At 40.6% G+C, this 11,828-nt stretch overlaps 1 protein-coding gene across 2 annotated transcripts in view; it reads left to right on the top strand.

Moving 5' to 3' along the window:
- The first annotated feature begins 1,329 nt into the window (after window positions 1–1,329).
- wipi1 (WD repeat domain, phosphoinositide interacting 1) overlaps window positions 1,330–11,828 on the top strand; it is a 13,912-nt gene continuing 3,413 nt past the window's right edge. Inside the window, exons 1-11 of one of the 2 annotated variants that reach the window (XM_004562370.6) lie at window positions 1,330–1,776; window positions 2,826–2,908; window positions 5,177–5,346; window positions 5,442–5,538; window positions 6,724–6,821; window positions 6,924–7,016; window positions 7,096–7,166; window positions 7,710–7,817; window positions 9,497–9,661; window positions 9,767–9,874; window positions 11,641–11,780. In XM_004562370.6, the coding sequence (XP_004562427.1) occupies window positions 1,700–1,776; window positions 2,826–2,908; window positions 5,177–5,346; window positions 5,442–5,538; window positions 6,724–6,821; window positions 6,924–7,016; window positions 7,096–7,166; window positions 7,710–7,817; window positions 9,497–9,661; window positions 9,767–9,874; window positions 11,641–11,780 (1,210 nt within the window). In that variant the 5' untranslated portion in view covers window positions 1,330–1,699. The remainder of the gene's footprint in view (window positions 1,777–2,825; window positions 2,909–5,176; window positions 5,347–5,441; window positions 5,539–6,723; window positions 6,822–6,923; window positions 7,017–7,095; window positions 7,167–7,709; window positions 7,818–9,496; window positions 9,662–9,766; window positions 9,875–11,640; window positions 11,781–11,828) is intronic. The other variant, XM_012922193.5, reaches the window with a different exon arrangement.

Genomic DNA, 11,828 nt, shown 5'->3' with positions numbered 1-11,828 from the left:
TATGATGCATGATTTTGAGATGGTGACAGTGACAAAAAAGACATGAGACTGAGCTTGATGTGGCAAAGGTGAAGATTTTCAGTGGGAGTGATCAAGATAACCTAAATTAAATGCTATTATATGCTGAACATGGAGGTGCTGCTGGGCAGGAAGAAAAGGAAAAGACTTCAGAGGAGGTTCATGGATGCAGTGAAGGAGAGCATACACAGGGTTGGTGTGACAGGACGCTAGGGATAAGGTACAATGGAGGGAAATTTATTTTATTTATTATTTATTTAACAAGATTACTGCATGAATACATTGCCCTGAAATAAAATCAGTGAAATGTTCATACATGTTTGGGTACTGACATCACTTTCAGGTCACATTTGTATATAGGGCTTTGGAGTTGAGGTCACGCAATGCATTGTGGATATAACCCTTATTTCAATGGAACCGTGTGTCACTTTAATGCGGTTTTTTTTTTTTTAAAATAAGAAATGTATTAATTAATAGGCTTCCTGTTTCTAAACTCTGTTGCTGTTTCTTTTGCAAGACTGGGCTATTTATTCACTATTTCAACATCAGTTAAGTATTTAAAAGTCTGAAACTGATGCCAAGTGTGCCACTGAATTTGAAAGCTATTGCTGTCAAAAAGAAAAAAAATCCCTTATTATCATATATTAAATTAAAGCAGGAAGTCTGCACTTCAACTTCATCTAGACGTGGCTCACAGAGCCAACAATAATGACTCAGTAATGTATTGCACATCCAAGTTTTTAATTTACATTTTTATTTTTGTAAGCATGACAAACGAACATAGACACGACATAGATGAACAGCCACCGCAAGTACGAACTGAAAGAGGAAAGACTTTCTTTGGGTCACAGTTTTAGCTTAATAGTAAAAGCTTTAAACTACTTAATCTTTTGTTTGTTTTTATGGTTAATTAGTTGTTTTAAAAACCTGAATTCACGTCAGTGCTTTAAACCGAAACTTTGAAATAGAAATATTTTCGTAAACGAATAAATTAAAAATGTTCTTACATAAAAATATTTTTACATAGATATTATAGTAGTATATTTAATTTCATATTACTTTGTTTAAAAAAAAAAGTAAACTATTACCAAAAATTGCGTACTGTAATTTAAGCTGTTTGCGTGTCACTGGGTTTTCATCCAATCAAATCATCAAAACAATTCCTCATGACAAGACTGAAAGCAAAACTGGCCAATCACCAGTTTTTCCTCTTAAACAAGCCGCTCGGTTGATTGATAGCTGTTTGCTAAAACCATTCTTGGATTTTATCAACTTGACCAATAGAAAAGCCAGAGAGGCGTGCAGACGTATGGTTGGAAAGCCAATCACGATGTACCTCAGGGTGACGCATCCTCCCATCAGCTGTTTTTGTTTTCCTGTGTGGACACTGGAAGTTAATAACACAATAATAACAACGGGAGTGTAGCCTCTCCGAAGTAAAACGGTCGTCAGTGAGCTGTTCCTGTTTATCTTTGCTCCCGTTCCGGTTAGCCATAGCAGCTCACGCTCCTGTTTACGATGTGCACCATCTGAGCCAGCCTGCCCGGACATTCCTGTCCCCGAAGAGTGTGAGCGTGGCGCTTACAGTCGGGGAGCAGCAAAAGGGGAAGCGGGTTCCGGCGGTGATCGACCCGGGCCCAAGGCCTCCGACCTCTAGAGGAGGGGGAATTCAGCTGCTGGGATGGAGTCACCGGACTTATCCGACGACCCCGGAGTGCATCGAGGTTTCATCTGTGCCTCGTTTAACCAGGACACCACGTAAGCGACCTGCGAGCTGGGCCCTGCATGAACTCAATCTCCTTGATACACCTGACCGTTGCATAATTATTTTCAGCTGCATTTCTATAATGTGGTTTATTTTCTGATGGGACCTACAAAGTGAGCGCATGCAAAATGAAGTAACCTTTTTGTGTGCACCATTTAAACTTCTAGACGAGAGTCCCATAGAGCTGGATATGAAGTAGGCCACTGTGTGGCCTATTGCACTTTTGAGTAGTCTTTTAGTATTATAACCAAACTTGTAGTAACACAGTTTAACAGTCTCTTGACAGTCTCTTGCTTACACTCCCAGTCAACGTGCAGTGCTATTTGTTAATAATGAAAATAAAGGAGCTTTAAGAAAAATCTGCTTTTCAGTATCTCATACTGAACCAAGAATTCACAAACTCTTGATTTTAATGTGTGTCTCCTTAAACAAACAACTCCTTTGGGTATGCTTCAGGCTAAACAGCCAAATAAGCCTGCTGACCACAATGCTCCTCTCATCTCCAGCTGAGCTAGGAAGGCAGGCATCTTTATGGAAATTAACCGCTTTTAATGGTAATTGCTTTAAGGCTTTGTTGCCTAAGCATGATAATGACTCAGGTGCCAAAGACTTATGCACATAAACAGATGTTTGCCTGAAATTCTTTGTGGCAGGCTTAAGCTGCCCTAAGCCTAACAAAGTAGTTCTGTGATCTGATAACCATGTCCTAACCCTGTTGTCAGTTATGGTCATGCTACTATTGCATCATGGACAATGATGGGTTAGTTATCAGTAGAGCTGTAAGGAAGTCAACTGAGGCCACAGTGTATTATTTTCTTGCTTAGAAAGTAGCTATTACAGCTTTGGTATCTATGATCCATTATAACCATTCGCAATGGTTTACAGTATTATACTAGTGACCATATGTGTGTGTTGGTGTATAATACTAAAGACATTATTTTTTTAAGGTATTCCAATGTATCCAACTTAAATTAAAGGCCGATGGTATACTATGTAACTACAGTGTTACTAAAAAAAGTATTTGGGTGTGCTTCCATTGTAGCTCTCTATCAGTGGGCACTAAGACCGGCTACCGGCTCTTCTCAGTCACAGCTGTGGACAAACTGGACTGCATCCATGAAGGGGGTAGGAGTGACACTGTTCTTCACTCTCTTTAATCAGCAAACAAACCAACCTGCATTCTGCCCCCTAAATATGACACGAGTACACAGTGACAGAGGTCTGCACAGCATAGTTTGAGCTGTGGTCATGTTCAACTTAATTTAGGCTGTTCAAGTCATGTTTAGTCTGATGTGCAAGGTAGGTAAACGCAGACGGAGGCACTTCTTTTTTTTTTGTACCAAAAGGCTGCTGCGAAGACTGGCAGCAAGTCTGCTACAGGTCAAACCATTCTCACAGCTCACAAATAGATGGGATACTGTGAATGTACTATGAATGAATTTTGACATGAGGTACTTTCCATAACTTCTCTGAGTAGAAGTACAGGGAGTGCAGAATTATTAGGCAAATGAGTATTTTGTCCACATCATCCTCTTCATGCATGTTGTCTTACTCCAAGCTGTATAGGCTCGAAAGCCTACTACCAATTAAGCATATTAGGTGATGTGCATCTCTGTAATGAGAAGGGGTGTGGTCTAATGACATCAACACCCTATATCAGGTGTGCATAATTATTAGGCAACTTCCTTTCCTTTGGCAAAACGGGTCAAAAGAAAGACTTGACAGGCTCAGAAAAGTCAAAAATAGTGAGATATCTTGCAGAGGGATGCAGCAGTCTCAAAATTGCAGAGCTTCTGAAGCGTGATCATCGAACAATCAAGCGTTTCATTCAAGATAGCCAACAGGGTCGCAAGAAGCGTGTGGAAAAACCAAGGAGCAAAATAACTGCCCATGAACTGAGAAAAGTCAAGCGTGCAGCTGCCAAGATGCCACTTGCCACCAGTTTGGCCATATTTCAGAGCTGCAACATCACTGGAGTGCCCAAAAGCACAAGGTGTGCAATACTCAGAGACATGGCCAAGGTAAGAAAGGCTGAAAGACGACCACCACTGAACAAGACACACAAGCTGAAACATCAAGACTGGGCCAAGAAATATCTCAAGACTGGTTTTTCTAAGGTTTTATGGACTGATGAAATGAGAGTGAGTCTTGATGGGCCAGATGGATGGGCCCGTGGCTGGATTGGTAAAGGGCGGAGAGCTCCAGTCCGACTCAGACGCCAGCAAGGTGGAGGTGGAGTACTGGTTTGGGCTGGTATCATCAAAGATGAGCTTGTGGGGCCTTTTCGGGTTGAGGATGGAGTCAAGCTCAACTCCCAGTCCTACTGCCAGTTTCTGGAAGACACCTTCTTCAAGCAGTGGTACAGGAAGAAGTCTGCATCCTTCAAGAAAAACATGATTTTCATGCAGGACAATGCTCCATCACACGCGTCCAAGTACTCCACAGCATGGCTGGCAAGAAAGGGTATAAAAGAAGAAAAACTAATGACATGGCCTCCTTGTTCACCTGATCTGAACCCCATTGAGAACCTGTGGTCCATCATCAAATGTGAGATTTACAAGGAGGGAAAACAGTACACCTCTCTGAACAGTGTCTGGGAGGCTGTGGTTGCTGCTGCACGCAATGGGCGATCGTGGCTCAAGAGTTGGGAGTTCGCCTTGTTGGGAGTTGGGAGTTTGCCCCGGCTTGGACAGTCTCAGTCGTTGTGTCCTTGGGCAAGACACTTCACCCGTTGCCTACTGGTGGTGGTCAGAGGGCCCGGTGGTGCCAGTGTTCGGCAGCCTCGCCTCTGTCAGTGCGCCCCAGGGTGGCTGTGGCTACAATGTAGCTTGCCATCACCAGTGTGTGAATGTGTGTGTGAATGGGTGGATGACTGGATATGTAAAGCGCTTTGGGGTCCTTAGGGACTAGTAAAGCACTATATAAATACAGGCCATGTTGATGGTGAACAGATCAAAACACTGACAGAATCCATGGATGGCAGGCTTTTGAGTGTCCTTGCAAAGAAAGGTGGCTATATTGGTCGCTGATTTGTTTTTGTTTTGTTTTTAAATGTCAGAAATGTATATTTGTGAATGTGGAGATGTTATATTGGTTTCACTGGTAAAAATAAATAATTGAAATGGGTATATATTTGTTTTTTGTTAAGTTGCCTAATAATTCTGCACAGTAATAGTCACCTGCACACACAGATATCCCCCTAAAATAGCTAAAACTAAAAACAAACTAAAAACTACTTCCAAAAACATTCAGCTTTGATATTAATGAGTTTTTTGGGTTCATTGAGAACATGGTTCAATAATAAAATTATTCCTCAAAAATACAACTTGCCTTATAATTCTGCACTCCCCGTAAGCAAGTATTCAAGAGATTCATCTGTTTTTCTTTCCCCAGTGGAGTGTCCAGATGTCTATATAGTGGAGCGACTGTTTTCCAGCAGCCTAGTGGTTGTGGTCAGTCTGTCCATGCCACGACGAATGAACGTCTATCACTTTAAGAAAGGCACGGAAATTTGTAACTACAGCTACTCCAACAACATCCTCTCTGTCAGGCTCAACAGACAGGTAAAGACAAGAGTGACAGCTTTGCATACCCCTTTATCATCCCAGTTTGTGCTGATAATTACATGTTCTTGTGCTCGTGTCTCTTTCAACATCAGCGGCTCGTGGTGTGCCTCGAAGAGTCGATCTACATCCACAATATCAAAGACATGAAGCTCCTTAAGACGCTGCTCAACACACCCACCAACCCCTCAGGTAGACTACAGCTTTTGGAAGAAATTAAAGCTTTGCCTGCTGAAACATGACAAAAAAACCCCCAAAACTCCCAACTGTTAGAGAGACAGCCTGATGCCCAGATGTTGCCAAGTTGTTCTGTGGGCTAGAAGACACTGAAGCATTAATAATAGTACAGCACCTTTAAAATCTCTTTAGAAAGTTTTTTAATGAAGGCAAAAGAAGGATGCTTAGAAGGTAAAGCCAGTCTGCAATCGCAAACAATAATAGATTAAAAAAAAGAAGATATAATTGATACAAGGAAAAGGGGCATAGAACTGAATGCAAAATGTCAGTAGAAAAAGAACAAAAAGCAAAGTAATATCAAAAAGACAAACAGACACATCGCATAAAACCTGGTCTATAAAAACATGTTTTCAGAAAAGATCTAAGGGAAGTCAATGAAGCTGCGAGCCACAATAGCCGAGAGGCCCTGATGGCAGACACATGGTCACCTTAGAACAGCCAGAAAGGGCTCAGCTGAGATTTTAAGGTTGCCATACTGTTTATGAGGGCTGCATACAGTTCAGATGGGATCAGCATGTCTTTTACGTAGCCTGCCGGAGATTCCAGTTGGCTTTAAAGGTGATTAAGTGATTAAAGAGAGAGTTAGAAGTTACTGTGTGCAGAGAAAATAAATGCAGCTACAATTTGATTTGACATTATGCTATCCAATGCAATGAAATTTATGCATTTTGTGACACTTGAATAATATATGGGAATATTTGGGGGACTGTAAGGAAAAGTAGTATCATATACATGTGTGTTAGCTGTGTATTTAATCATGCAAGTGGAATTTACATTACTTTTTTGACTGGAAGCCACTGTGGATACATTTTCAATTTACAAAACAAGCAGACAACAATCATAAAGTCAGCAAATGGACTCTGCTATATCAATACTGATTAAATGTGACAAGGCGCTTCAGTTCCTGTAACAGTGATAAGAATTTTGCATTTCATAGGCTTTCCAAAGCACTGTGTTTAAAAAAGCATGCAACAGTTGCTTGATCCAATGTATTCACAGGCCTAACACATTATTCTTTATAAGTAATAAGTCAGATTAGATAATGCATGTTAACTCCAATAGGCAAAAAAGCCAAATCAGTGATTATGAAAAGAAAAAAAAAAGATAAAATAGTAAATAATCCTCTTGTCTCCTTTATAGGTCTCTGTGCACTCTCCATCAACCATGGCAACTCCTTCCTGGCGTATCCTGGTAGCGCCACCATGGGAGAGATCACAGTCTATGATGCCAACAATCTGGTGAGGCAACAAAGGAAAGAAATGCAGCTGTTTTCATTTCACCTGGAAACCCCATGGGGGAAAAGAGCAGCCTTGTGTTAAAGAGCATTGTTGCCCCTTTAGAGCACTGTGACGCTGATCCAGGCCCATGACAGTCCCCTGGCAGCTCTCACATTCAACGCCTCCGGCACAAAGCTGGCTAGTGCTTCGGAGAAGGTGAGGGTTTGATTTCCTTTTTCACCTTCCTTCTCTTTTATTACACATCAGTCCCTCCTGACCACGCTTTCCTCCACAGGGTACTGTCATCAGAGTTTTCAGCATCCCTGAAGGACAGAAGCTGTTTGAATTTCGCAGAGGCATGAAAAGGTTATTATTATTCTTTTCACGTAGTTTAGGCATTAAGTACTGACCAGCAGTCAGAATTGAAAAGAAAAAAAATCATTGAACAAACATGATTCATAATGTAGGAAAGAGGTTTAATAAATTTCTCGTGACATGAAGGTGAGCAGTGCAAATAAATCTGGTAATATTCACCACTTACATGTTTTGGTGAGTAAGATACTTTACTGCTCTTCCACTCAACAGCCAATGATACATGGCTGTGAATGTGCTGAGCAGGTTCCAGTGTCAGTGACTGACTAACAGTAATGTGAGTGGTGGGGTCATGGAAACATTACACTGTAAGATAGCATGGAGGCTGTCATACACAGCGTTTCAACACTCACACTGCTGTGACCGGACTGTGTCCAAAGGTTTGCAGAGTCATTTCTTATCTCAGACAAAAATCCTTAAAGGCAAAGTCGTGCACGGGCTTTAATAATACATCACTGTAATGTTAGTTTTGGATTACTTAAAAGAAATTAAATCTCACTGTTTTGTTTCTCTTTCTATTTCCTGTGTGTGTTCCAGATATGTTAGTATCAGTTCGCTGTCCTTCAGTGCAGATGCACAGTTCCTGTGTGCCTCCAGCAACACTGAGACGGTCCATATCTTTAAACTGGAGCAGCACAGCCCAAGGTTGACTCTCTCTTCCTTTTTCAAGCTTCTTTTTTCAGTTACTCACTATCTAATTTTGAAAAGAAAATTGTGTTGAGAATAATATTAATCCTATTATATAAAGTCATATGTTAATTAATGTAAATATTCACAGTCACTTATTAGGTGCATCTATAAAAGTAGTTGGCACTGGATTGGACCCACTTTTTCTCTTCAGCATTAATTCTTAATGGCAGAATTTCAACAAGGTGTTTCTGTGTGGGGTTTGCATGTTCTCCCTGTGTTTGCGTGGGTTCTCTTCAGACACTCTGTCTTAATCCCACAGTCCAAAGACATGCAGTTAGTGGTTAATTGGTGATTCTAAATTGTGAATGCAAATGGTTTTCTGTCTCTAAGTGTTAGACTGGGGACCCTGTCTCTTGCCCTAACAGCTGCAGCCTTGTATTGGATAACCAGAAGATAATGGATGGATGCTGAAAATATTCCTTAGGTCTTTTGGAGCATATTGACATAATAGTATCACACAGCTGCTGCAGATCTGCCTGCTGGTCAGCTGTAAATCTCCTGTTCATCAGATCCCAAAACGTGTGAGGCTGGAGGCCATTTGAATATAGCAGACTCCCTGTCATGATCAAGAAAGGGATGGCTTGAGCTTTGAGATATAGGGTGTTATTAGACAATGGTGCACCGTGTATAGGGATGTGCATGCTCAGTAACAATACTTTGGTAGGCTGAGTAGCATTTAGATGATGCTCTGTTGTTTCTAAGGGACCCAAAGCTAGCCAACAAAATACTCCTCCACACCATTACATGTGTGGAGGAGTATTTGGCCAACTTTGCCTAAACCATTGATAAAAGGTAGGAGGAATCAATTTTTTCATGTTGTTTATGCCAAATTCTGACCTTACCATCCAAATATTTCAGCAGAAATTGAGACACGTCAGATTATACAATCTTCTATTGTCCAGTTTTGAAATGTAGCCTCAGTTTCGTGTTCTTAGCTGAAGGAAGTGGCACCTAGCGTGGTCTCCTCCTGCTTCATGGTTTGATGTGTTTTGTGTTCAGAGATGCTCTTCTGCCCACCTTGGTTGTAACAAGGGGTTATTCGAGTTGGTTTTTTTCGTCCTGTCAGCTTGAAGCAGTTTAGTAATTTTCTCCTGACCTTCTGACATCAACAAGGCATTTTCACCCAGAGAACTGCTGCTTACTGGACATTTTCTCTTTTTCAGATTTTCTGGAAATTCTAGAGATGGTAGTGCGAGAAAATCACAGCAGATCAGCAGTTTCTGAGATGCCCATCTGGCACCAACAACCAAGCCTCATTCAAAGTCACTTAAATCATCTTTTTTCCTCTGATGCTCGGTTTGAACTTTAGTAGAACTGGTGTACCTAATAAAGTGGCTGGTGATAACTGATAATAAACCATTATTTAGATGAGTATTATCCTGCTTCACCATTACTATTATTTTATTTTGCACGGGGGACTCACTGACAGTTGAGATGCTTTTGTCTCAAACGTTGCTCTTCCTAACCAGAGTAAATGAATGCCTCGGCCTCTCTGCTGTGTTATTATTAAAAACAGCACTCTTTTCTAACTCTCATTGCTCCATTATATTATAAAACTGTTATCTTTAGTAGTCTTTTATTCATGTTAAATGTTTTCTTTCTCTTTAACTACAAAGCATCTTGTTTGATTCCAGCCAAGAGGAAGAGTCCCCTACATGGTCAGCATATGTGGGGAAAATGTTCACAGCAGCCAGTACCTACTTACCCACTCAGGTATCTGACATGATGAATCAGGACAGAGCCTTTGCCACAGTGCGACTCAACATGTTCGGTCTGAAGAACATTTGTGCCCTCGCTACGTAAGAGAACTACAACTATACAGGTATATTGAAAAAACACAAGTCTGTATCTGTGCAGGTTCATTTATATTGTGTGTGTGTTGTTTTTGTTGATGTTGTTGTCAGGATTCAGAAGCTTCCTCGCCTGCTTGTGGCATCTTCAGATGGGTTTCTTTACATCTATAATGTGGATCCACAGGATGGAGGCGAGTGTGTCCTTGTTCAAAAGCACAGGTGTGTATATCTTAGTGGGATGTACAGGTTATAAATATGGCAGGAAATCCTCATTCTAAATTAAAATGTATACTTATTTTGGTTCCCCTTGACTTACTCTAACTGAAAAGTTAGACATCTTGAGGCAGATAGAAAGGTGAAGATGAAGATGTAATCATTAGAGATGGACCGATCCGATATTACGTATCGGTATCGGTCCGATACTGACCTAAATTACTGGATCGGATATCGGAGAAAAATAAAAAATGTAATCCGATCCATTAAATATCACGAAAGCACCTCACAAAACTTGCAACACGCCGTAACTCGCCTCAGAACGTTAGCACGTCGGAGCAGTATGCATCACGTGATAGAGCGGCTGTGGCATGCGGGACCTGTCGGTGGTCTGGATAGCATTTGGAGCTTCGCTAGCAACCCGGCATTTCATCTCCGACAAAGTTATCCCCGAGAGCAGTAAAGCAAGTGTGTAAGTCCATCTCTGAATGTTTGTAAAGCATTCCTGCGTTAAGCTTAACAAACGATATATGGAGCAACTGCCTCTTCTTGCTGCTACTTCAATCATGAAACTGCTTAATGATCAGCTGATCGGCTTTTCTGTCGCAATTCCGTCTCTCTGGTTTGTTTTTAGCCCACTTTGCACCAGAAAGAGGAAACCAGTGGATAAACAACAGCAGCACGTTTAAGCTTGATAAGCTGTTGTTAGAATTTATTTAATATTACTTTCTACACCAGGATCTTTTTCTACGTAGCTGACGCTGGTAACTGAGCAGGGGCGGATCTAGCAAAGTTTAGCCAGGGGGGCCGATAGGGCATTAACAGGGAAAAGGGGGCACAAAGACATACTTTTCTTTCTTATTCTCATTTAAAATGTCTAGCTTTTAATAAATAATTATCTGACACGCAAAGTTTTAATTTGATGTAAAATGAATAGAAGTCAATTACTGTATATAGTGACTATTAAGTCTAATATATATACCCTAGTAAGCTATAGTACTTTTTCCTTTGGGAAGGTACCATCTGTGCAGTCTGCAATTTTGTTGAAGAAAGATGTTGAATCTATTTAATATTTCTTGAAAAATAATTGATTTCTGTGCATTTTTTTTTCACACTGCATCAAATTAAGGTTGATTACGTCGATTAAGCATCATGAGGTGGAGTGTGAGGGGTGGTTCCCTATTTTTTATTTATTTATCTTTGTTGTTGCTGGGAGTTGGAACCCTATTAGTTAGGTTGCTTAATATTTACGCTAAGTACTCTTTAAAATACCAGAATAGGGAGGATGGTGTAGGTTTAAGTTTATTAGATTGATCAGTATTGCTGAACTATGAAATTTATTTATTTTTTTGCATACAGGTATAACAGAATAGCTTTAGTGTAGTTGTTGTTTTAAACTTGAGTATGAACTTATACAAAATGCAGCAAGATATTTAAAAAAACAGTTTTGTTGATTAAAAAACACTATATCGGATTCATATCGGTATCGGCAGATATCCAAATTTATGATATCGGTATCGGTATCGGACATAAAAAAGTCGTATCGTGCCATCTCTAGTAATCATGTGCACTATAATCACATGTAGGAGCTGAAAACGCTTGAATGCTATTTTTTTGTATCTGTATGCATTTAAACAGTTGTCCATTTCCTTACTTCCATACTTTTCCATCTTTTGTTGCTGTTTAGAAATCTCACATTGTTGTGCATTCCTGTTGTCGCATTATCTTAGGTGTTAAATCCTATTCAGCCCATTTCTTCCATGCTTCCTCAGGCTCTTTGAGTCCAATGAGGAGCAGGTGGACCAGAAGGAAGAGGAGAACCCCGAGAATGTCCCTCCACAACCACCTAGCCAAACATATGCTGCCACTGTGGCTCTCCCCACGACCGCACCCTCCTCCACCACTCTAATGGGTAAGATTTAAGGCTGACACTTTAAAATGAGCATAGTCAGTATACTTT

This window comes from Maylandia zebra, linkage group LG8, assembly GCF_041146795.1.
Source record: "Maylandia zebra isolate NMK-2024a linkage group LG8, Mzebra_GT3a, whole genome shotgun sequence".
NCBI classification, from domain to species: domain Eukaryota; kingdom Metazoa; phylum Chordata; class Actinopteri; order Cichliformes; family Cichlidae; genus Maylandia; species Maylandia zebra.
This window is presented reverse-complemented; position numbering and strand designations above follow the sequence as displayed.